Raw genomic sequence first — 27,336 nt, forward strand, 5'->3', positions numbered from 1 at the left:
ATTGTAGCGCCACCTATTTATGCTTTTTTGTCGGACACTTTTTGGTATATGGAGATTTTGTTCCTTGCCTCTACCTTCCATACTTGCGCCGAACTGAATAGAATAAAGTGAGGGAGTGTCATTAAAAACGTCACATTTTCGTAAACTTTTGGCATCACCACACTTTAATTTATTAACAAATTAAACATGTAGACTTGACATAGTCCGACTCTAATTTATGTCCTACTCCTAAAATTAATGTTAGTTTTTGACAGTCATTTTAATTACGGACAATAAGCAGATGCAAATAGCTCCATATTTTACGATTTCATTCATTTAGCACTCGACCACAATCCATTTCCAAAAAGCAATAACCTCACCCCGCCCACAAATATCAAAGTCTCTTCTAATCAATCAACTTTAGATGAACTCTCGAAGCATCACACAACAGACAAAAACAAATGAGCTAAGCTCGGCCAGAAATCGAATTAACCACGAGCCAGTTTAGACACCAATTAAACCTCTAACAAAAGCTATCTTCAATGAGATGAAAAAAATTTGATAGATCAACTCTTTAACCTAATCTATCATCAAACACGTATTACTCAAAAATCAACCATGTGTTATTTAACCATATGGTTGAACATCGAGATAGTGTTGGAGGCTTTAACGCCTAAGAAACTTGAGAAGGCTGTTGGCACAACATCTTATATCGATTAAACAGATAATTAATCACAGGAAATGAATCCGAATGAGATGTTATTAGTTATACCACACTCGCTATTAACAAGTGAAACAATAGGTGTAGACATACATCGTGATCATTTTGGATAACATAAAAAAATATAATTAAGATCAACACAAAAATTATAAACCTTACCAATTATAGTATGATTTTATGAAATGACAACGCTTTAGTGTTTGATGACGCGACAAACGACAATCAATGCCTTATACCTTATACTGCGTCATGATTGACATATGTGTGTGTGTGTGTGTGTGTGTGTGTGTGTGTATGTTTGGAAAATAGAAAATTATATTATGGATTATTAAGTTGCATTCATATGGTATAAGTATTTGTGACTATTTCTTTTATTAACTATCCCAGGTTAATTGGTATTTCATCTGAAAGCTTTACAGACTTCTAAGTTTCATGATCTCGCGATCAATACCTTAATTTAATGCCTACTTATCTTTAATAGAAGCACCCTGTACGCGGCTACGAGCGTTCCGAAGCCGATCAATCAGCTGCTAACGAGCATCGTAGTAACCCCCTACCTCACCCCCCACTCATTCACCACACGCTTCATTATAAACCTTTTACATTTTATTACGAGGCCTAATCCTGGGCAATAGGTTGGATACCTACAGTGCAACGCTAAAATGGTAATAGGCCTTACATTATCTGAACTAATATTGTCAGTTGACAAACAATTCTCACTTTGTAGTAATGTAATCTGTCACTGCTTCGTATTTTATTGCTGAAACAACACTGAGCATTGATTGAGCTTTGTTTTTGGTAGCTAGATATTTTTTACTTGATTGATTTTTGAGTTTTGGGTGTTTACCAACGAATCAAATGAGATTTTTATTTCTAAAATATACGTCAACTTTTAATGGATAGAATATCTGAAGTGTGAAACTAAATATTTACAGAAGTTTTTTTAAAATGTTTACCTTTTGAAGGGGAAATAGGAGTTACCTAAACTTCGAGACCTACTAATATGAGTTGCGTACCTACCTATAACGTATGCAGGTATATCAAATAACAAATGCCGCGCTCTAAAAACTAATTTAAGAGTATTAAATTTGCATTTCCAATGAGGACAAAAAAAAACAAATTGATTAGTGACCACCAAGGTAACACTTGATTAACATTTAACATCATTTGTCTCTGCATTAAACGTCCCAAAAAAAAGTGAATTTATTTTTAATCCGCATGAAGACGAAGACAGAGTGCGGAGGAGGCGTGGCGGGGAACTTTCATTACTCATTCGGGTAATAAATGATAAAACATTATTAATAATACGAGATCATCGTGATGCGCGCACACGTAGACGTAGTAGACACACACACATGCTTTCATATGTGGCTTTAACTAATTAAAAGATCGACTTTATTTTGGTTTAAATAAGTTAACTAAGTAATACCTACTTCGGAGAATACGCCAATTAAAAACCTTTTTAAGGTGGTGACAGTTACATATAAGTAAATGTAATTTTGGTGCACGTCAGCCCTCAAGTTCTCTGATACCTAGGCAGGTGGTAAACTGTACCTTAGAACGACTTTGCTGCATATATACTTAAACAGGTAGGTATTTTTCTAATATTTCTGACGTTTCCTTTTACTTGTAAATGCATATATATAAAGGCACATACTCATATTTGTAAAATCAATGCCATAGCGAATTTACAACGCGAATAAAAAACGGCGAACGCCGTCGTTGAAATCCGTCGTGTAGCGATTAGTTTCGTTATCTCTGGCGCGTAATAACAACCAGAAGTTTATTGAGCATGCTCGGAGGTGATAAATTGAATAATAATTTATTCCGAACGAGATAAGCAGGCCCGTGATCGCGAAGTGTGATACTCTCAACGTGTAGCGGCCGGCCCTTACACCGACACCGATTTTTAACAGACTGCTCGGTTCCGTTTGGAATTGTAGCGCGAGGGAAAATGTATTCTCACGTCTTACGTTTTAGGCTTCTTACGTTTTAGGTCTTACGCTTCCGACTATGTCATCTGTTATTTAATTTAACCTAACTCAACAATCTTAAGGCGATATTGTGCAGCATCACTACATCATATAAGTCCCCCACCGCCGCCGCGTCTGTCTGCATGTATGTTCGCGATAACTTCAAAAACTACTGCTTTTCATGCGGTTTTCACGGTGATTCTTGAGGAAGGTTTAGGTGTATAATTAATTTGTTAACCCGTGCGAAGCCGGCGGGTCACTAATAGAAAAGTTTTTAGTGCGGAGTTGCTGTAACAGCGGATTGCGGGTTGCTGTTACAGCAATCCGCTGTACTTCGATATAAGGACGTGCTCAAGCGTCACCTGAACGCGAGTGCTATCGATCCTGCACGTTGGGAAGAGCTCGCTGCGAAACGGTAATCTTGGCGGTCTACCATCTTTGAATCCATTAAATCGTTTGAGGAAAACCGCCTTACGACGTTAGACGTAAAACAATTACGCAAGGAAAGACCTCAGCCCTCCTACGTGTGTATACGTACAACACGTATTTAATAAGTAGACCATTCTATAACCTGGACGAATACTTTGGTAAGATATTGGATTAATTTAGACGGATAATCAGACTCATTTAATTTAAATTTTTAATGTTTTGGACTGTTATTATTATTTGTTGAATTTACTGATGTGTTGTATTAATTTATTGTAATTATTAATTATTATTTTAATCGGAATGACCTCATTCATTTTAATTTTGTGTTATTTATTAATTTTATTATCAATATTATTGACATGTTATTATAATATTGTTTTGTTTACATTTGATGTGATTTTATACTGTGTATCTGCATGGATTTTTTCCTTATGAGCAATAAAGAAATATACAAAAATATACAAATACACGGCCGGTCAACTCTATTGCCGTGAATGTAAAGAGTTAAGAGCAAGTTTGGCCTGGCCAGCCACAAAAGAGCTCATGAGAGGAAAACCCCTTGATTATTGAGGTCGCCGTCATCGTAATCGATGAGGAGGACTATATATACGACACAATAATTATTATTTATATTAAACGACTCTTTACGCCCCTCTTATAGATAAGATTACCTAGGATTATGATGAGATAGAAGTTACCCGATAAGGAAGCTTTATAGTTATTAAATTTTATGTTATGACAATAAACTCAAGATGGAATTTGCAAATGTTATGTGTCCACGACTAAAAACTGCGGGTGTCATGAGCAAGTGGGAAGAAACTATAAAACAAGTAGTTAAATTTATTATGTACATTTGGTTGCGGTGTGACGTACGCCCCCAATTCACGGCCATTCCGTTTCAATTACGCATCGGGCCACAAAGAGCGGGTGGATGCGGCACAGCAGTACAGCACCACCCTGGCTTGTGATAAAGCTATTTGCTCTTTTTTCATCTACAAGCTCTGCTCATAATCCCTGCCTATTACATCCACATAAGAATAATGGCACATTCGATGTTTTATATCTTAGTAACTTCACGATTAACCGAAGGAAATTAAGCATTTGAATTTACAACTAATTGCATTTATATTTCGCAATAATCATAAATTAATAAACGACAAGCATTAAATAAAGCAACCGTTATTGCTGATATTTGATTGCGTTGCTTTTTACCGTATACATAATAAATAAGACGGTATTAATAACAGTGGGGTAACAATGAGTATTGATTTGACTAACAACTAGGCGGTTCAGAATCAACATGATCTATCTAGCGACAATCATGGCGCCATTTACAACAGAGATCAATTAATGCTAGAAAGAGATGGAAGATGGGAAAAGTCGTGTGTGCGAGAAAGATGGTGTATGACTTATCAATCATGTGCCCGCGCACGATCTAAACGCTTGAGGCGATCGAGCGATCTCCCGCTTAATTATTTCTATTATGATATTTAAAGTATAATGATCACCTTAGTGCATGGCGAATTCCCACACTCGTTGCAGTGTAGCCTTAATTAATACGAAGTGAAAATAATAAACGAGCGAGCGTGCGATATGGACGCAATATGTTTTAGTCGTTAAGTGCATTATAACGATTTCAGTCAGGTTTATTTAGTTTTATTATAAGAAAGGCGTTGAATAATACGCCATGGTGCAAGCCGTGCTAAGAAATTACCTTTTGTTAAGTTGGGTATGGCGTAGTTATTCTATAGCGTTTATATATGTATAGCAATTTCATAACATGTGTTTAAACTTGGTTAATCAATATACACTACATAACAACAAAAATCTTAGTGTACTTAATATACGCGCGTGCACACGTCGTACGTTCATTATTGATTGCAAGCCACTTACAGTTCACAACAAAGCTACCATTGATTAGTAACTGTTAGGTCAGAACCAGCTAGAAATTATATCACCTTCGTGAATAAATATTTTTATGTCACAAAAAAAGTATGGTATATCTACTAGATTATTTGATCAATGTTGAAGATTTTTCAGACGTACACGTTATAATTATTAGTTGGTACTACAAGGGTGTGGGTAATGACATTTAACTGGCCGATTATCTACCTCTACTATGTAATATTTTAAAATATAATACAAACTTCATGACACAAATTTGACAAAAGACATATAAATTTTATTAGAGCTACCACCTTGCACCAGAGGATTTAAACTGGAGATTCAAAGGAAATTATGACAATAATTCAGCCTATATACGTCCCACTGCTGGGCACAGGCCTCCTCTCATGCGAGAGGGCTCGGGCTATAGTCCCCACGCTAGCCCAATGCGGATTGGGGACTTCACATACACCTTTGAATTTCTTTCGCAGATGTATGCAGGTTTCCTCACGATGTTTTCCTTCACCGAAAAGCTAATGGTAAATATCAAATGATATTTCGTACATAAGTTCCGAAAAACTCATTGGTACGAGCCAGGATTTGAACCTGCGACCTCCGGATTGAAAGTCGGACGTCATATGCACTCGGCCACCACCGCTTTTTTAAAGGAAATTATAACTAAGTAAAACCATATAATAAATCAATAAATATCAAATTTATCACGAAGGCACCGTTTACTACCTACACATTCACGCAGCTTTATCCACTTGATTTATGTGAATGTAAAATGATAATACTTCTTTATTCGTTCCTAATATCTTCTTCTGGCAGTGTGATCCGCGGTCATCAATCACCCGATCTTATCATCTGACCACCGATCTCCACAATATAAAACCGTTTTCCTATACGTACTTACAATACCACTGATACAGACCTATATTAAATTTATGTCCAATCGCCAGAAAAAGAAGAACTCTGATTTGGAATAATTTATAAAGGCAGTCGAGTCAGGTTAAGCTGGATAACAGTATCATTTCAATCGTCGATGATCGTGAATGAAGCATTTGAACTAATGATAAATTACAAGATATATAAATCGTTGCAGAGAATTAATCAGGGCTCAGAACAACAGGTTATGCTTGTGGGAAACTTACCTCGTTTTTGCATGAAGGAGAAGAGGTCATCTAAGAATTCTTTCCGTTGGGGGTCATCGCTGATTTCGTACAACTGTAACAATCAAATTAATCACATCAAAATATGTCTACAACCTTAATACAATTTTAATCCAAAGTTAGCGTTAGCTATTCATGTCCAAGACCACATGAAAAGGTTGCAGAAGCTCGCAAAAAATTGGCGCCACCGGTATTATGCTAGCTGCGAGCGCACCCTTTGTAAATAACGGACAACCGCTAGATCTTTCAAAATATGGCATGTTTGAGTAAACTGATCTTTTGGCACACTTTTGTCGTCATTTAAAATGTGTAGGAATTTAGCGAACACTTAGCAAAATCTTACATTATTTAGAACTTAATAAGGTCTATCGATCGCTGGTCAGTAATTGACACATTATGATCTAAATTATGTATGTTCGGATTTAATTCGCTCTCGCTGAACGCTGGCCCTCAGTTATTTTACACACTTAAGCACAGTCTAAGTAATAGTACTACCGCACAGAAAAGAAAGTTCCTACAAAACCGAAGTCTGACAGCGATTCAGGGATGAACCATGCTGTGCCTTTCTAATGTACGTCACTATCCCTTTCGGCTATCTAGGGTTGTCAAAATTCAAGTCATTATCTTATCTGTGGTCAAGGATCAGTTTCGTTCCCCTGATATAAGACACGATAAAAGACACTTCCTAAGATGTTTAACGTTCCCATTTAACCTTAGGCTGACAATTTTGTTTCAAAGCTAAAAAACACTTATAATAAATACTATCTTATTACCTATATGGGAAAGTCTAATTATTTCTTCAAATGTTTTTGTGTAGCATGCGCAACAGAGCGCAGTGACCACGTGCGCCCGCATGTCCGGATACAAAGTATACTAACATAGGAATTGCATTACTATACCGATGCACACTAGTAATGTCATGCGTACTGCGTTTTAATGAACCATGTTTACAGCAACAGGATGATGTATAACGACTTGAATATTCTAATGTGTAATAACTAAAACGCCCAAACACTTATTAACCACGTTACCTTTATTATAAAACGGTATTTTAAGCATCAGTCTTCGGACGACAATGATGAGGCATCTAATCAACTAACATTTGGGCTAAATAAGCATTGCTCACTTTATTCTGTTTTATATGTTTTGTCTAAACTTACAAGAGCTTTAAGGCTACCTACAATTGACATAGATGGTAGGATCCAATGGATGTCGTGTTAGAACAGAACATACCTATGCAATGCGAAAAAAATAAAAACAAGTTTTAATATTCCTGACAACATACCCAAAAACAACCCGTACAGTTTACGGAGGAAATAAAAAAATGATACTGTCACAAGGACAAACAATAATAGCGCTTTCTGCTACTCCTACTGAAAGTTCCATAAGAGCATCTCGTTCGGTCATCTGCCGGCTCTACCATTTCATCTCTATACTTATTGTGCCTCTATTACGATTGAGTCCGGAGGTAGAAGCCTAAAGAGACAGACCGCTTTAATTTTAACGAGTGCTGTAGGCCGAAACAAGTCAGGGAAAACATATCAAAACCAAAAACTCAAGTCAAGATACCTATCTTAGAGTACCTACTCTACCTACACAAAACGGGAAAGATAGAAGAAGAAACAATCCTGCAAAGCCTGAAAGAAACCAGAAGGTAGGTATAGTTAAATGTAGATTCTTGCAAACAATGTCTATAAAACTCGTATAAACACAGGGACGATAAGCGCGCAGATGTAGGCACCCCGAGAAGCGTGTCATTGGGCATAATTGCGGCGATTTCCGGCACTTAAGTGCAACACGTACAGATAATGCGTGCATCACTTACTGAACGATAAACGTTAAACGATCGTTGACGAACTACTTTCAATGACGTAAAGGCTAAATTATATAAAATACTCTATTTGAAAAGACTTAAGGACAAAAGGCTTCAAAATGACTGACGCAAACGATAATCGACTGTTATTCGTGAAATCAAGTCGTCTTATTGCGCAAATAAAAATATTTTTTTTTTCAGTACTAAGAGAAACAACACCAATGTTGCAGCACAAATGGGACGAAAGGTAAAAATCTTGTAATAAGGCTGCCATATAACGAAGTTAGCAATGTCCAGTTTAGTTATGCATTTCATAGAACAAAATAAGTTCGCAACTTTTTACAAAACATTTGGTGACATGAATGAAACAGGTCGAATTTGCCTTAAAACAGACAAATAAGAAATAAATCTGCTTCAAAAAAATAAAGAGCCGAAAATGTCACAGTTTGCTTACCGTGGTGAAAAAGTATTAAAAAGAAAACATTATATTCAGTGAATATTCAATCGTTATTGTATCTGTCGAGCATTGAACTTAATCCTAATTGAATTGAAACAAAAGATAAAGATAAAATTTTTGACCGCAAATCAGGCTACAGGTATCATAATGTCGCTGTACCTACTTAAGCTTAACTGTTTCTTTTTTATTTAATGTCTTTTTTGTTCCTGTAATAATCATAATTATTACTAATGCTATTGTTTAAAATCGATATGAGATTTTAAATATTCCTGTGACTCAGATGCTTTCAATCATAGACAAAGGTCTTTTGTTGGGTTTTCTGAGAAAATAATGACATGAAATATGAATATCATGGCCATGTCGCGAAGACGTCATTGCTCAAATCCAAAAGATCTGACATCATATGTTTGGCGAGAAGGAAAACCGTTAAACAATCATGTAAGGTTTCCTTCTAAGGCTGTGTTTAACATATGTGAATTGAGTGGTAAGCGGACAAGCGTATAGGTAACAATATATATTTAAAACGAATTACTTAAAAAATGTACGTTGTACTCTTTAGTACAACGTACATTTAACGTACAACGTACGTTGAGTATATCTTTATATAAGATATAAGTGATATATTGAGACTAAAATAGACTGCAGTCTATTTGGCAGGGTGCACCCTGGTTGCACATTTTAACAAATGCTCGCGGGTTTGTCGCTTCTTGGGCTCTCAATCAACAGCTTCCACCTGGCTAAAATCTTCAATGTATCGGCCTTAATGTAAACGTCCACTTTCCGGAAAGGATATTTCCCCCATATATTTCCACACTACAATACTTTCCCATCCCGCTTATAGATCGTTCCATAGGGATGGAATTACAAATCTCAGTATATCACTTCACTCCGTGAGAACTTACGGGTTATTTAGTTTTCCGCTCCCCGCTCAGTTTACGGCCACATCCCCACGAGCATGTATCCCCAAGCTAAAACACCGTGCGCGGCGCCCTCGATCAAACACCTCTATTTGCATTGCAGACATTACATCGGGCACTTAGCCGTACGGCGAACTGGGCCGTGGACAACAACGAAACGCCATTCGACGCTTCCTGTTTCCGGCTGATATATTTAAATAAGACTTCGACAATGGACACAATCGGGTCAAAGACAAAGTGCGAAAGCTTTTATTTAAATCACAATTTGAATGGATATAGGTGGAAATGCGTTCTGAATTTCACTGTGCATCAGGCTTATAAGTAACTAAGCAAGTAGCCACTTAGTTGCAGACTATACCGTGACCCACTGCTGGACAAATGTACTTCTATTTTTTCATTGGCTCTTTGCTGTGTTGTCACTGACTGAAACAGTGAGCATATAGACTTATTGTTTAACAATTCAAATACCGGCAAATGGTTAAACAGTCCAAACTTAACCCCTCCAATAGTTTTAATTTAAATGGAACACCGATTCATAATTGGTCCGTTTTTTACTATCCGGCGCTAATCGAAAACGTTCTCCCTCGTGATAAATCGCGGCAGGCCGAGCGGACAGTGACGATCGCGAAGATTGATGTCTGAACGCGGTTCCTACTACACCCTTTGAAAAGAACTAAGTTGCTTGGGCCCTAGCTCACATAAACCCTTTTTAAATGAGCGACGCGAGTCAAGCGAGCAAGCGGCTCTTGACTCCGTACCACTGACGACAACTTATCTGCATCATATTTAGCTTAATACGCCTTGTTTTGTTCTTATTGAACTAGACTTCATTAGGTACTAGACCGTATTTTGGTACTTTTACTCTGAACTTCTGATGTTAATTATGTGGAAGAAATGATACACGTTCCTTTTGTCACAATGCCTCTGAACTACCCCAAAAATGTGTCCCTTAAAATAAATATTTTGAACAAAATATAACAAAACTATTGGAGCGAGCTTAATAAAGAGGATTATCAACACCTTTGTAACACAACATTTACTGCACTTACAATTAAAAAATTGTTTAAGATGGTGCAACAGCTCCATAATTGATAAATTACCATAAGAAGCGGCGCGAACAACTTAGCGTCGACCCGATTTATGACTCACAAGAACTATGAGACTCTCTATGTGAACATTTCCCGGGCAAATTGTATGAAAATACAGGAATATTATCATAACAGGGTCGGTATTGTCGCCCACCGGGCCGTCGATATTTGAATCACAAAACTTGTCGCTAAGCCGAGTAATCTCCATTGTGCCTCGCCAATTACCGACTCTCCCCTTCCGCCTGAATAAATCAAATATTAAACCATAGGATAATGTAACGGACTTGAAAATAAACAGTGACCTAGTGTCATTGTGATGGGAGCTATGTGAAAAATTTACGCGCCGCGTGGCTGCTTCTGAAATACCACACACACATGTTTCGGTAATAGTTTGTAAACAAAACATTATTCTTTCTCGCTATAGTATCCACCCACCAGTCAAATTTCAAACGTTCCTAAGTAAGTTTTACACTTATTCGGTCTTCATATATCTCATAATCATGATTTTGAGTTTAAATAATAGTTTTTGCGTGCAATTAGCAAGCATCAAAGCAATAAATACCTATCAGCATGAATAACGCGAAATATGGCGCACAAGGCTATCTTGATCGACAATGTAAGGCAATTGTTATTAAGTTTATGTGTAAATGTATGCACATTGCTGATTTTACGACTTATAGGCAAGACAATACCAATCATCGTAGAACCATGTCATCGAGTGACCGCATACTGCGCACGTTTTATTCACATATAATTATTCAGCGTGTATGTTTTATGGTTTTGCATGTAATTTTAAAATTGAATGCTGAAACTATAGTTTGATCTTAATATAAATCCTAACTTATTACGAGTGATTTTAATCACGCTTCTTGTGCGTTCAATATACATGATTAAGTATTTAGTTAAACAAACCTGCTAGTGTTTAGTCACTTCTAGTAAGTTCCCTAGTTTTTGTTAACTTTGATTTACGACTTAAATAAAATAAACCTGGGTGGGTGCAAGATTAATTATAATTACATCATCGAAATAAGTAATATCCTTGTCCCAAAATTGCAAGAAAACTTGTTTTTCACATTGGTATTCACTTTTTTTAGAACGATTAGTCATCGTTTTATCAGGTCGAACTCGATCCTGTCGAAGTTCTATCGCAGTCGAATACAGTAATTGACAACAGATGTATCACGAATGAAATAAATCAAGCCGGCAACATTGAATCGCGGTTAAATAGGACAAGGTGTTTCTGCATTATTATTGAAAACGTTTAAATTTGACACAGACGTAGGCGACCGTTCTGATAGACTATTGTGTTGGGACTTAGATCGATTCGCGCTTGTTTTTATTGTGTATTGGCCTTCGATATGTAGGTAATGCGAATGTTGTAGACGCTTAATAATACATACTTATACAACTATTTATTATCTTACATAAATTACATATAATAACTTATTATTCAACGTGTATTATTTAATTATACTCATTTGACAAGGCATCAAATAGTCGATTTATCCCGCTTAAATTACTACTGAATTAAAAATTGTCCCATATTTGCTAATTTAAAAAAATATGTAATAAAAATAATTATATTCTGGGTAGGAAACATCCTACTCGAGTGTTTTCTGTCAAAATAAATTGAGCTTTTGTTTTGACTAGTTCCATTAAAACGTTAATTTTTATGTAACCAGCAAGATTTACATTGTGCATAATTTTCATGTGTGGACAAGCGATTCTGCTAAATAACGTTTAAGACAGCAGACGTGGTCGGGTGCCCTCTCTGAGGAATGGCCGCGCCGCAAGACAATTTCAAATTGCTAGCCATAATTCAGACTCGCAATAAGAGGGTAGATTTATAAATAAGCTCCGAGAATCCTATCTGAGGTAAGTAATGCTGCACCGATATGGAAATCATGGAAATTAAATGGGATGGCAAAAGTTTTACTACAACGGCCTTAGTAAATATTATGTCTTATATATCTCTAAGCTTTCATCAAATACATTCATATAAATCGAATTTCGAGTATTTACGAGACAGCTTGTGACGGAACTTTTAAACTATGGCTTTGAAATCATAGGTGCAGAAAATTAAATACACGTAAATGGTAATTTTCGTTTTTAAGAAAAACTTACCTACATTAATAACTGTTTGGTATATCAGATTCAACTTACATTATATATATTTTTTAATTTTAAAAGTTAATCTGTTTATTTCATTTCAATGTTAGAGGTACATTCAGAACTCGGTTACATACATACATATAATCACGCCTATTTCCCGAAGGAGACCAAGGATTTCCACTTGCTATGATCCTGACATACCTCTTTCGCTAACTTCACTTTCATGACATTCCTCATACACGCTCGTCGGTTACAATCATTATATTTGGAGATTATCTTAACTATGTTTAGCCTTAATTATGTATTTTGTATAATTGTTTGTATAATGTGTTGTTGTTTTAATATTAGTTGTAACATACATTAATCCATGTTATTTAATCAGTGCTTTTTTAAGTGTACTCTTTACTTTATCAAGATATTTTTCTAGAGTTTCTTCTACTTGTTTGGGTAAGCTATACACAATCTAGAAAAGACAATATTTGCTCTATAAAAGCCAGCAAGTCATTTAATAGCTGCGTAAACTTCATTGCACTTTTCCGTTTTCCATATCCCATACAGTGTAAGTTTTCCATCAACAGTTAATAGCCATCGTAAAGCATGCGTGCGCGTCGTGTCAGGTAGCTTGATAAGTCGACCCATTTCGAACAATCGCTATCGTCAAGTAATAACAAATTATAATTGCGAACTGCTTGTCTTTCGACAGTTTATGCGTAATAGTAATTATTCTAAAATTGTAGCTGATAACTTGTTGAAACTGATATTAGTATGTTTTATTAAATGGCTTAACAGATTGCTCATGGGCTATCCCTAGAAACCTGCAAGTTGAACGTATAGACGACGTGAAGAACAGTAGATAATGATGTTCATAATAGCTATAGCAATACTGTCAATGAGTCAACATTCAAGAGCAAAAAAACGGGTCACTTAGAATTGAAAGTTGAAGAGCTTTTGACAAAAAAAATATGTTTGGTACAAGCTTTTATAGCTGTACTTTTCTTTTCAGAGGCAATTAATAATCATCGAGACAATTCTACGTATACTAACGGGGCAAGTTAAATAAAAGCTTGTAAAAATGTAAAGGGTCATGAATTTTCCTTACACGCACTTTTTTAATTTTTCTTTAATGTAGCTTACTTCACTTCGGTATGTTAAACCATGTTTACTAGCCATATTGTTATCTCTGTTTTTATTACTGATGCCAATACTAGTTATTTGAACCATTACGAACTGTTCCATCTATTCACATTTTACAGGCCCCTTAGGTTCCTTAATAACCTGACATCATACCGTCGACTAGTCTAGATACATCTGAAGTCCATAGATTTAGTTTAACATCTCGCTGTAATAAAATACTCTAGTACTAGTATCATCTGTCAAATTGCCACAGTAACAACCCAGGTGCCGGTAGCATAGACAGCATAGTCCTAACTGGAGTAGTAATAAGGTAAACAAACATGGCGGTTGGTCCAAGTCACTAACGACTTTTCTTACAAGGTAAATAAAGCCTGACCAGTAAATATATGATCACGCGCCATATTGCGGAATTTCATTCGAACTGTAGTTCCATATACCATACTAAACTGAACTGTGTATAACAGCCCTCTTGACAAGGATCATATATTTCTGGTGGGGCTTTAAGCATGTAAACCGAGTATTTAGCAACATAATCGAAATTTAAATCATGTTTAAACTTTGAACTATGCATTTTAATTGTTGACCTGGTGTTTACGTTACAATACAAACTCTTGATTGCACACCTCAATCAAATGAAACAATGCAAAAGAAAACAGAAACACAAACAGAGGTAAACAACAGGCGTTCGTATCGTTAAAAATCGATTACTACCAGACAACCCTTTGGGTAGCGGAAATTAATAAATTTACATATATCAGTAGGTGTATTGTGTGTAGGTGTTTAGGTATTTATTTATATTCTAATCTATTTAACTTTCTAACTATAATAAAACACAACAATAATACCGAAGAATATACGTATCTACGAAGACAATAGACATGTAGACAAGACAATAGAAGAAGAGATAAAAGAACAGTGAAGTATAGGTATACAGCTGCATTAACTGAGAAATTACAGCATTTTTGTGTAGGATCCTGCCGAATTCCGCCATTTCCTCTAATTTAAGCCACGTAGTTCAGTTTAAACACAAAGTGCCGAGGGGGCGTCGGCCCCGAGACAAAGGCACGATTGATACAAGTCAATGTCCAGTGTCGAAACCTGGTGTGCTGCGGATTTTACTTATAGGCAAAACCGAGCCTCCAACAAGACATATTGTGGGAATATTAAATCAATGTATTCAGGCTGAAACTAACGGAACACGTTGGATTTTTTTTTAAGGGCATAGTTTAGAGCTAGTCCTTTTGTCATCAAATCGGGATCTGCTGATGATGGATGGAGGATGGATTGTATATTGGTACATTTTAATATATTAGTAACTCGAGCATTTGATCTGGGAAAGCAAAATGGAACTTGGTCTCCCTTTTTTCCTTCCTTCCTTGCACTAAAAAATGATGTCAAGTTAGATTGTTTTGCGAAACCATTTCTTTTTTGGTATCTAAAGATTATTCCGTCCACAGGCACATACCAACCTACTTTACTTATTTTTATTTACGTTTATATGCCAGCTTTAGTGAATTTAACCTCTTTTGTGTCACATTGCACCGTCTTGTGTTAAATACCCATATTAGGTATAAGGAATTCGTGCGTATTCGACAGACAAAATGATACTGACTAATCAATAATCATCGGATGGCGCCAGCCACTCATGATACGACTGTGTTTGCCCTCAAATGTCTCAAATTAGTGGCTCGATTAAACACTTTAATATCGATATGATACTGTTCTCAGAATCATTTTATGAACTGTACACATAATTAGACAATCTAATTAATGTTTGATGATCTAGAAGGTCTCTATCAAATACTAAGGTTATTTCTTTGCGACTGATAGGTACCTTGTCACACTTACTGACACTTGCATCAACCCACTAACCCGGGTTTAACCGTGAGAGTCAGAATGGCGGGTGTACAGTCAGCGTCAAATACTTTGTAGCAGTCAAAGTGGCCAAATAGTTCGGTACACCATACTAAATATATGGTGTACCGAACTATTTGGCTACTTTGGTTGCTACAAAGTATTTGACGCTGACTGTACCTAAATAAAAATAAATGAAAAGCATACCATGTTTTTGTACCTAATTTGTACTATTTAGTACCTCCGTTAAAAAAAAATTGTACCTCACGATACACAAAGTTATCATCAAAAAACAGTACACCCGCCATAATGACAGTCAGAATGGCGGGTGTACTTTATTACGCTATGTTCCCGTGGTTATTGATAAATTCTATAAAAGCCAAATTTTTGTACCTTCATATAAGCCAATTATATATAGCGTTTTTTCTTAAAAATGAGATCGATAACTTGAAAAATGATAACGCCTGCGAAATTGTAATAGCAAGCAAAATATAAAATGAGTAAAACTTGGAAACCACAAATAAAATGGTTGATATTATAATTGAATATGAAGGTACAAAAAAGGTATAACAATTTGGCTATTATAGAATTTATCAATAACCACGGGAACATAGCGTAATAAAGTACAACCGCCATTGTGACTGTCAGGATGGCGGGTGTACTGTTTTTTGATGATAACTTCCGTGAGGTAACCGTGAGGTACAATTTTTTTAACGGAGGTACTAAATAGTACAAATTAGGTACAAAAATATGGTATGCTTTTCATTTATTTTTATTTAGGTACACCCGCCATTCTGACTCTCACGTTTAACTGGTTAAACTTGAAGTTACCATGGTTACCAGTACAATTTGACACTGGGTTAATCCCGGGATAGTGCAAGTGGCGCCAAGTGAACCTATATTAAAGTTTTCAAAAGCAAATAGAAGAAATACACGCTTTCATATAACTAGAATTATATTATTAATTTAACCTTTTTTTGAATATTCGTTTATTACAGCGCTGTAAATTTCCGACTTTAGATAATGATTTTGATGAAATACAATAAAGAAGGATCTAAAATAGACTAAGTTATTGTAAAGTAGGTACATTTAAACATCAATCAACTCCAGTAGCCAATCGATATGTACCTAGGGAAATTCAATTTATATTTCCATCGATTTTATGGACTTTATGTTCACGTTTACCGATAAAACTAAATAAGTTAGATGTGACTGTCTAAAACAGCACGCAGCCTTCTTGCATAACAATAACAAAGTGAGATGGATGGGTAATCTCTGGTGGTTTATATCTTATCCAACTCATTGCGTGAAAATTACAATATCAACAAGTTTCTACACTGTTTTCTAAATATTTCGACGTCAGTGCAGACAAAATTCGTAAGTAGCACTGAATCATTTCTATAATATTCTCCTGTTGATCTCAAGACGCATTCTCACAGAATTAACCGAGATTGTTGGCCACTGCAACTTGGTATCTAGAGTCAATATAAAATTATTATTATTATTGTTAGTGGTTATATTGTGTAGTGGTTTACCTTACTCATCACTACATCTTATAACGCTAATCACTAGGTACATCTTATAAAGCAAAGTCCTCCGCCGCATCTGTCTGTCTGTCTATATGTTTGTATGTTCGGGATAAACTCAAAAACTACTTAACGGATTTTCGTGCGGTGTTCATCTATCGATAATAATTCACGAGGAATATAATTTGCGAGGTTTAGGAGTATAGGTCGCTAGTGAAACCTATAAATTATATTTGATGCAACTATTTGTATTGTATGTTGGTAAATAAATAAACAATGAAGAATGTTTTTAATATTATATGAGATATGAAATAGTTGCAATTAAAATAAATGAAGCGTTTTTCAAGCAGTCATGTGTACGTAATATGCACTTATGTATAAACTATACTTATACATACTAAGTTGTAACCTACAAAATGGACACAGATTTGAGTTTGCGTGTGGTACCGAATAGTGGTAGAATGGTGACCACCCCTGTGTGTATTATTCCGGGCAGTGCGTAATCGACAAAAACAATGAGAGGTGGTCATCAACGCATGATCACACGGAATCTTTCAACCAAGAAGAGACAACATTACTTTTTTTTCAAAAACGTATTTTTGGTGGTGTAATCTCAACTTAAAAGCAACTACCTTGTAGGTAATCTAGACTCCTGAATCTACATAAGCTAACGTATTAAAGCAATTAACTGAAGAAACGCTGAAGCGCTGGTGGCCTAGCGGTAAGAGCGTGCGACTTGCAATCCAGAGGTCGCGGGTAGGAAACCGGACTAATCCCAAGAAGGCCTAGTTATCCTCTGGGTTGGAAGTTCAGATGGCAGTCGCTTTCGTAAAAACTAGTGCCTACGCCACATCTTGGGATTAGTTGTTAAGCGGACCCCAGGCTCCCATGAGCCGTGGCAAAATGCCGGGACAACGCGAGGAAGAAGATTAAAGCAAATAACTCGTTAAGTATAAATGGCATTTACTGCAGACATCGCATGGCATATATTACAATTACACGTCAAGCGTTGGCAGGTAAGTCATAATTCGTCAAGCGCTTTCGGTAAAAACGTAACGGGTACGTTTACGAAAACCTATTGTTTAGATCCGATGCCGTTAGTTCACTGTTTTGTCATCTGTGGTAACATTAACACATCGTTTAAGCTGATATAGACAGTGGAGTCGTATCTATGCGTTTGGCCTTTTTACGAAACAATGAACTTCATGCGATAGTCATTCCCTTCGACAAAGTGCTATATACCGTACATATTTAATGTAAGCGCAATTTGACCCTACATACCCTACTTGATTTTAGGGCAACATAACACGCACTACTGTTATTATGTTTCCCTTCCTCTCAGGTAGCGCGAATTTATAAAAAGAAAATTAATTTGAGAGTAAATAAGTCACTTTTCAAATTACTAAATATGTATAATTGATTGTAATAGAGAGGAGGTCTAAGAAAAAAACGTGCCCCTTAGTTTGACATCCAAAATAGATGGCGCGCTGTACTGAGCCATATGTATTGCGGTCACTGAATTGTCAAACGTCAACTTTTGTCAATCAGAGTTACTTACCGCAAAATGTGTGGAGCTGTACAGCGCCATCTCGTCTACATGTCAAATGGGTTTGATTTTACACATCTTACTCAATCTATGTATCTTTGAAATGACTTATTTATCAATTGACATATGTGGCCAACGAAACATTTCCGCTCTTCATACCTATGTATTTTGATAATTTTTACAATTTGATTACACATGGTACAACGAAAGCATATTCATGAAATAAAAAAGAAACTATTGTCTTAAATCTAATCGTTTTGAGCATAAATCCGTTGATTAATTATTTTATCGCAAGGATCATCCAAGCGTGCTTCGCTCAGTCTTCCTAGCCACATCCAGACACCGGGCCACATGCATCCTCGTAGTATACGCGATTACACGCCCTCCTTTGATCTCCAATTAGATGAACATTTTGGGGTTCGCATTATCGAGGGGAGTATTGTCAAACGATATGTTAGGTGTTACCTACTTGTACACTGAGTGGGCACGATTATTGCATTTGGGTCGGGTGGGGCTTAATGAACAAATGAACTATAATAGTTTGCTGTTAACAATGTTTAGTTTGCTGTAGTACATTTTTCTACATTTATTGGTAAAGTGGTATTGGTATGGGTACCAAATGAACCAGAAACTTACTTTTTAAGGACTTTTATAGCATTTAAATGATATAATATAATAAGTGATACTACCTAATAATAATAAAAAATAACAGGTCCAACAATCCTCTCTCTTGATAATACATATGCACTAAATTTTTCGCAAAAAATATTAAAATCACAGTGGTTCAATTCTACTTATATTCGCACACTCATCACAAGTTCAGCGATGTCACAAAACTGCTCCAAAACAATATCAAATCACAGTCCTAAATTGTCCTATTATGTCCATAGCGAATCCTCTCTCGTAAAGGAATACCGCGACACATTCGATTAATACGCGATAGAGCCGTTTCATTGGGCGGGCGTCGCCGGGCGGTAAGCCGCCCAAGCCTCTAGGCGCAATTATCTTCGGGGAATAAAGCCGCTTAGGTCCGGTCCGATCCTTTACTGCCGGTGTGAATCGATTCAATGAGTAAGTGTTGATTATTATCGTAATCATATTGATATCCACGAGTTGTAGGTGAGGCTTTCCTTAAATGTACCTTTGAAATAGGTATACGAGGGAAAACTTATTTTACGATCAAGTTTTGCTATTAAATAATTTGTCAGGACCGTTAGATTAGAGTATCGTACCTAAGTTTCCCAACTATCTTACAAAAACAAATGCTAAATTGTAATGTTTGTTGTTTTAAAAGTAGTTACGGATTTGAACATTTAGGTATGTTATTATTTCAAAATAGGAAACCAGTCCAAAGTAAATTAGAAAGTTTAATGTACTAGTCATCCATATCGTTTTAAAATAGACGAATCCTATTCTAAGCCTGGCGCTGGATTGTACCACCAATTATTTCCACTCTTTCTCTTCTTTTGACACTCTTTTAAATTGTAAGCGATAATAGAGCCAAGTCACGACATACATACAAGCCATTCGGACCGTATAAGCTTATAGCCCGAATAGGGTACGAAAACTGGTGAAAAAACTTATTACGATTTGAAAGAATCTCATTTGGTGTAAATTTATAGTAACAAGTCAATTTCAACTTCTTTAGGATTTTATTTCGCTTCTGAAAAGTGTTGATAGTTTTTCCAATTTAATTTAAGACCATTTTCCAATTTAAGCGCAGGGCTTGCGCTGTTACTTGGCGGTTGCTCAAGCAACGTTTTTATGAACCTTCCTCATCATACGATTGAATTTTAAAATAAATATTATAGGACATTCTGACACAAATTGACTGCTCAAGTCCCACAGTAAGCTCACGTGATATTATAATTATGTTTGATAAAACTGCCCCTAAAAGTACACCCTAGTTTTATTGCCATACATACTTAGGTAGGTTTACTTTACCCATTGTTATTTTTAGGTAGACAGCTGACGTACGAGATAGTTAATTTGTATTGTATATAATAAAGTATCTAGGTTGAAATCATTAAATGCTAAAAAATGTTGTATGAATAAGACAATGTGTTCTCTCTATAATATAATAATGTGTTACTCTCAATGTGATTTAAGAGTGTGTCTTTATGGAAAACCTATTAGCCACGCATGATGCAGCTTATGTCACACGTTAGTGCAATTTGCGAGTTATGCGGTTCAAAAACATTAGCGAGTGTCCATGTGTGCGTGATGTGAACATTTGTTTTAGTGAGCAGATCTTATTACTGGTGGTATTTTGATAATTTATTTGGTTACCTAATTAAAACTCTACAGTACAATAAGAAACAGACTGAAAGAAATATAAAGTTACCTATGAAAGTATGACCTTAATCATAATCAAACGCAGATAATTCGTTTTCTCATTCAGTACCCATTCTTTCCATTAATAGATACGAGTATAATATAACAAAACATGCAGTCGACGTCTAATATATGTTAACACTTTTGCTCCTTACTTTTACTTAACAGAGAGTGGACGTCGATTGTACAGTCAACTGCAAAAATATGTATCGAATAAATCGTCTCATAAATATGGTACTACGCTCTTATTACACTGGAATAAGATGCTATGGGACATATTTTTGAGTAAGATGTGTACACCCATATTTTACACTTGACTGTACTTAGGTAACATCGACTAAAAATATGAATTTGGCTATTAATTTTTCTACATCTGCGATTAAATGAACATCAAGTGAAATTACTGTTTAGTAATATTTGCAGTAACAAATGGCCATTAGTTACAAATAATCGTCGGCGATAAACCGCGATTATTTATTTATTTACTTCACAATTCATTCCTGATATTACTTTATGCCTTCAGCAATTAGGCGATCCGTCGAGATGCGTTTGCAAAGCAAAAATTCATATACTCGTTCCTATAAAGGACCTTTTTACATTGTTAGTATATTGATAATGTTTTGACTCGTAAGTAGTCATATTTATTTGACAATAACCGCGATATTGCCAATTGCAAGTCGAATAATGTATTGTCTTATTTAAGCGATCTTGCAACGCTTAAAAAAAAGATAATTTCTAACTAAAAGTTTACTCAACAAAATCACAGTAAGCCTTGTCATACGACTACTAATTATAGCGACACATGTCACGCAAAACTTCCTAATAATACTTAACTATTTTAAAATTGGCTACGGTAAAAATAACGAAATTTAAAAATAGCTTAGCATCTTAATCACGTCATTTAACTGACCTTTATCCATCGATTTATTTTAAATGTCGCGTTAATACATCAAATTGTGTAAAACTATTTTCTAGAGATAAAAATGGAGACTATCCTTGTACGGAGAAGCGGTCACGTGACTTCGTCCCCTTTCTTCTTAAGAGGGAAGAATTAGAGGAGGAGGAGAGGAATTGGAGGGGAGCTTTTAGAATCTAATAAAATAACGGTAATTTTTCTATGAAATTCCATTTCGGGAGAAAACGGTTCCGACGAACTAAATCTTAACGAATCACTTTGATTTTGATGTGATGTAATGTGATACTTCAGCATAATTTATTCTAGGTTTGTAGGTTTCGCTTTTTTGGATTTTTTTTTTTGCAAATTTTGAAAATGAAAAGGAAGACCTATAGACCTAATTTTTCATTGCGTCAATAACATACTAAAAAATCATGGAGAATGGAAAATATTTAGAAGTGAAAAAACATTTTCTCTTTTTACTTCCCTCTTAAGAACAATTTATATTTTTTCAGACTATGTACAAAGTCGACTGTGGCAGTGTACACACGCCTCAAGCCTAATGAACACGCACACGGTTACACGGAAACATTTATTGGCCGCTCGGATGCAGTTTGCATTTGCAGGTGTAAGCGGTCATCGCACTCTGCTTTCCCTGTGTGCTTAGGGTTGTCGCTGCCGCCGCAAGAAATCTCCGACTAACAACACGCGTTGGGGTGACTTTTTTATCATTGCTATAATAAAAATAATAAAAACAGAACATAATAATGAACCAACAAAATATGCAAGCTCGAAGCATTAATATTGATATCAAATTGTATGTATTTATATAGTGTCTGTTAGTAGTAGTGTGATATATTAAGTTAGGTGAATGCGGGAACATTGTTAAATTACGTCTACATCTACATGATAAAGATAAAGATAGTTTATTATTCAAGTAGGGATATTACAATGCGCTTATGAACGTCAAATAAAGCTACACCGGCTCTAACCCTACACCTCTGACCCGAGAAGATTTAAATTGGAGGAGGGTATCCCAATATGGACCGGCAAGAAACTCGGCGGGATACATCTTTTCAAAACATTACATCTTATAATTAACATGCATTAAATAAGAAAAAAAATACAATTTAGATCACTATAGAAATCATGCAATTACATACAATAGCTACTTTTCATTATAGAATTAGATTTATAAAAAAAAAGTCATATCAAATCATACAAATACGTAGCTCTTTCAGAAAACATCGAATTCTTACAAAGGGAAAAGAAAAATAAAATTAATAAAGAAATGAGAATATACATTACCTACAAAAAATATTTGAATTGCTTCCTTACCTGAGCTGTGTCACCTATACAATGATTTGATGAAAATGTTATATTACAAAAAGGTACTTTACATAATCTACATAATAATTATATATTATGGGGGCTTGTGATGATGATGATCAAAGTTAAATTCAATCCATTCAAAAAATAAATCAACAACGAGCAACCCTGCTGCACACAGAGAAACGCCCGAAGACGCGAGATGCTAATTTCACCGCGCGGAACTATAACGTCCTATGTGCCTAAGCAACTCTACTAGGCATATTCTTTTCGTCTTTGTACAGCATATTCGCAGGCTACAGTCAGCCTCTACGTGTTAGCAATGTGTCAATTACGTGACCATTGATGCTGCATTAATGGCGACCATTGACGGCTGGCCATATCGGGCCATTCATATAGCCTGGCTATTGCTGGCCACGCTTAAATTTTCAATGTACTATTAAAATAAGACGTATGACAATCAATTTGGCTATTTAAAGAGTTTCAAGACAGATGTATACAGTACAAAAGCAAACCAATGATAGGTGGGCCATAAGAGCGTAAGATGTAGGTAATACCTACATGTAACTATATCCATCTATGGATACCAAAGTAAACATTATCCAATATCCTCACATTTCAGAGCAGATAACAAAGCGCAAAACCTATTTACACATCCATGTGGACATGACTCACATCCTCTTGTATTTAAAGAGTTCCACAGATAAATCAACATGTATGAAAAGAGGTTTAATCCGTCGAATACGGTTATAAAACGCGAGTTTCACGCGTTATCCGGCAGTTAAATCGGTCCGTCATAAAAATAATCGGATGTGAATGGTCACCCCTAGCGCGAGAGGAAAAAAATTGACCTAGTGGCCTAAAGACGCCTCTGTAGCGAGTTTTTTGACGGAAAAGTGATATGTAGGTTTGTATTCGCCACGCGTCTAAGTAATAATATGAATGACTTACAGATTAAAATCGCGATCTCTAGGTATTAGATCTTTGGTTTTACAGAAGAATCGCTTACATATCTCTCAAGTTGTTTGTTTAGTGTATTCAAGTTAAAACCAATTCCAATTGCTAACAAATTGAATACCTCTTCATACAAGCTAACAGTAGGTATAAATCACACGTTGTAAAAATTTATAATTTTAACAAATCCAAAACAAAATCGTTCACTGACTCTTTACGCCTGACTCGTATAACTGGGAGATTAAATGCCTATTAAATAAATGCCTCATAAATAATCCGAATTTATATCGGATCCATTTTTTAATCCGTCCGCTTCACATTATTAAATTGGTATCGTTTTATATTAAAAGTATAATTAACTCACACACAAAAAAAAAACCCTTAAACAGATCGGCAGTTTTTATCGGGCGATTTAATATTCATATCTATCTTTTACGCTTCATTCGTCTATTTAATTACTAATTTTATGTTTGGTATCTTTGATTAACGGTTCGAGGTTTGCTTGCTGCTTTATTTCTTTAGAATCCTTTAGGGTTGTCAATTACGTATAATGCAAACAGTTTTGCATCTTATTACATAGTAGAGTCAGCATCAAAAGTAACTTATCAGACTTTGCGAAAAAAGTATTCGAATTTTCTAGCAGCTTAATTAAAAGAGATATGTCTCTATATGTAGTACAATTATACTATAACTAGGGCAGCCATACGTAAGGATTTCTCCTGATATGTCAGGATTTTTCGTGTTTGTCAGGGTCGGGAGAACTTCGCAAGTATCAGGGTTTTTATTTTAGAAACCTCAAAAGCTGAAGCTAAAAGAAAGCTAAAAGTTTGGAGCAAAGCAACAACATAATGGTGGCTTGTAACTACAGCAGATTGTTAAAAACTTGGCAATGCGGAGGCCTAATTAAATAAACCCCAGTGGGATTTAGAGAGCCGTCCAGGAAATATATGGTTTTTTTAAGGTGAACTTGGACTTTAGTCAGGATATTCCATTTTTTCATATGGCGACCCTAACTGTAACAGTTACATTTGAACCCGGCCTGTAGAGGTTTTCCTTTTGTCAAAAGTATTCCAGGTTGGCCGATACCTTTAGCGTATGAAACAACACGCTACTTTTGATGGTTACTGTATATTAGGCGAAATGTGTTTCCATATTTTTGTCTTCAAGTACGCGAGAGGTCATGGTTGTTGACTGCCACCAAACAGTAGCGTCATTATGAATCGACGGTTTACACGATTTATATAGCAAAAAGGTAGAATATTAATCCAAAAGAATAAGAAACGTAAATCGAATATTCCGTTGATGTTTAATAATTGAATACGAATAACCGGTTTAATATTAATTGTCATTTGTATAGCTACATACCTACGTAAAACAAATTATACATTACCGAAAACATATAATTTTCATATTTAAAATAATTACATTAAGTAGTGATGTGCAATTGTAGATTACATACATGTTGGTATTTTGAAGCGGAATACAAAATATATAACTTATTTACCTAATAACTCCTATATTTTGCTATACAAAAATCATTCAGATTAGGTACTTATCTTAATCCCAAAACCTCTGCAAAAACATTAAAACAACTAAGTACATACCTACTCATTTGTCATTACAATAGTCCATGTAAAAAAATATTATTAACTATCGAAGCCCAATATAATTATGTAAAAAATAAGTAAAATAAACTCAACAACATTAATGAAATTTTGGTAAACCTATTTAGTATCTATTATTTGGTATCTATGAACAAAATAAACATAACATAGGCTACAGTGACTGCTTACCATCAGGAAGACCGTATGCTTGTTTGCCACCGTCGTGATATTTAAAAAAAATCATGTTATTTGTTGAAATTAAAACGGCCAAACGCTTATAAATTATTATTTTATTCTTTAGTTAGGAGTATCCTCGAATTCGGGAGTGTAATTTGGACACCACAATACCAAGTCCATATTGACCGTTTGGAGAGAATTCAAAACATTTTCTTAAAATCTCTAAGTTATAGAACAGGTACTTATTTTGTAAATTCAACGTTGGCGGCGAAACATTTTGGTGTACCTTCTCTTTTTAACCGTAGGATATACTTAGACGTTATGTTTTTGTTTAAAATTCTAAAAATATTATTAATTGTCCTAATCTACTAAGATTAGTTAGTTTCAGTTGTCCGCATCACCCCTTACGCCCTCGATCGCTGTTTCATATTAGTTTTTCGGTCAAAAACTATTCCAGGCATACCTTTTTCAGACGAGTTCCTAGTTACTATAATCAAAATCTATTCGAAGTAGATTGTTTTCAAAATTCGTTGGCTAGTCTAAAAGATATAGTTAAAAGTAAGTTGTTTTAATATATAAGTACAGATATCAGTTATTTTTTCTATCAGATTCAAAAATTTGCATTAAGTAGCTATATAACTATATTTATATCAGTTAACATAATTTATAATTTATGAACCTCCAGGTCTTTTTGTTGTATTTTCCTTTTGTTGTGGTACATCGTTTGTATTGCATTGTTGATATGTTTATACGACTGTTTGGTTTCTAAATAAATTAAAAAAAAAAAAAATTAAACAAGTCACTAAAAAAATACTGTAAAATTAAAATAAACAAATTAATATAATTAAATTTAATAATCAAATAAAATAAAATAATCAAAGTTAATCACATAACATGATTAATTTAATGAAGTAATCAAAACATTAAATTTTAATTTCATTAATTACCTTCTTCTTATCAACTTCAAAGAAGTTGGGCATCTTCGGCGGCTCGTGATGCCCGGCCTGCGGCTGCTCCTCCATCAGCGTTTTAAAGAAATCCATGAATTCCATTTAATAATAACTCACTAAACAGTCTCAACCAAATCACCGAAAAGTTAAAAACTTCACAAATTAATCGCGAACACAAAAATAAAAACGCGGCAGCGCGACATCAACACGTGCGACGAGCGATGGCCGACCGCCAGACGTCCTACTCCTGCCAACATCAGATATAAACTAAATTGAAAATTGGAAACAAAATGCGATGTTCGAATCTTGATATGACAATAATAGGCGAGACAGAGATAAACTAAACTAGCCTGACAGAACGAGACGGCGCGCTAGAGATACAGCTCCACCCCATCGCGCGCCGGCAGGGGTTGTCGCCAGACGTGATCACTTGAAATTTAAAAAATCCTACCTGCCTTCCTGACCACTAAATCAACATTTAATATACA

At 35.4% G+C, this 27,336-nt stretch overlaps 1 protein-coding gene across 6 annotated transcripts in view; it reads right to left on the minus strand.

Moving 5' to 3' along the window:
- Window positions 1-27,336, minus strand: part of LOC133527593 (protein dead ringer) — a 146,982-nt gene that overhangs the window by 35,974 nt on the left and 83,672 nt on the right. For all 6 annotated transcript variants that reach the window (XM_061864664.1, XM_061864666.1, XM_061864663.1 and 3 more), the window contains one exon: window positions 6,141-6,213. In XM_061864664.1, coding sequence (XP_061720648.1) covers window positions 6,141-6,213 — 73 coding nt within the window. The remainder of the gene's footprint in view (window positions 1-6,140; window positions 6,214-27,336) is intronic.

This window comes from Cydia pomonella, chromosome 18, assembly GCF_033807575.1.
Source record: "Cydia pomonella isolate Wapato2018A chromosome 18, ilCydPomo1, whole genome shotgun sequence".
Lineage (NCBI taxonomy): Eukaryota > Metazoa > Arthropoda > Insecta > Lepidoptera > Tortricidae > Cydia > Cydia pomonella.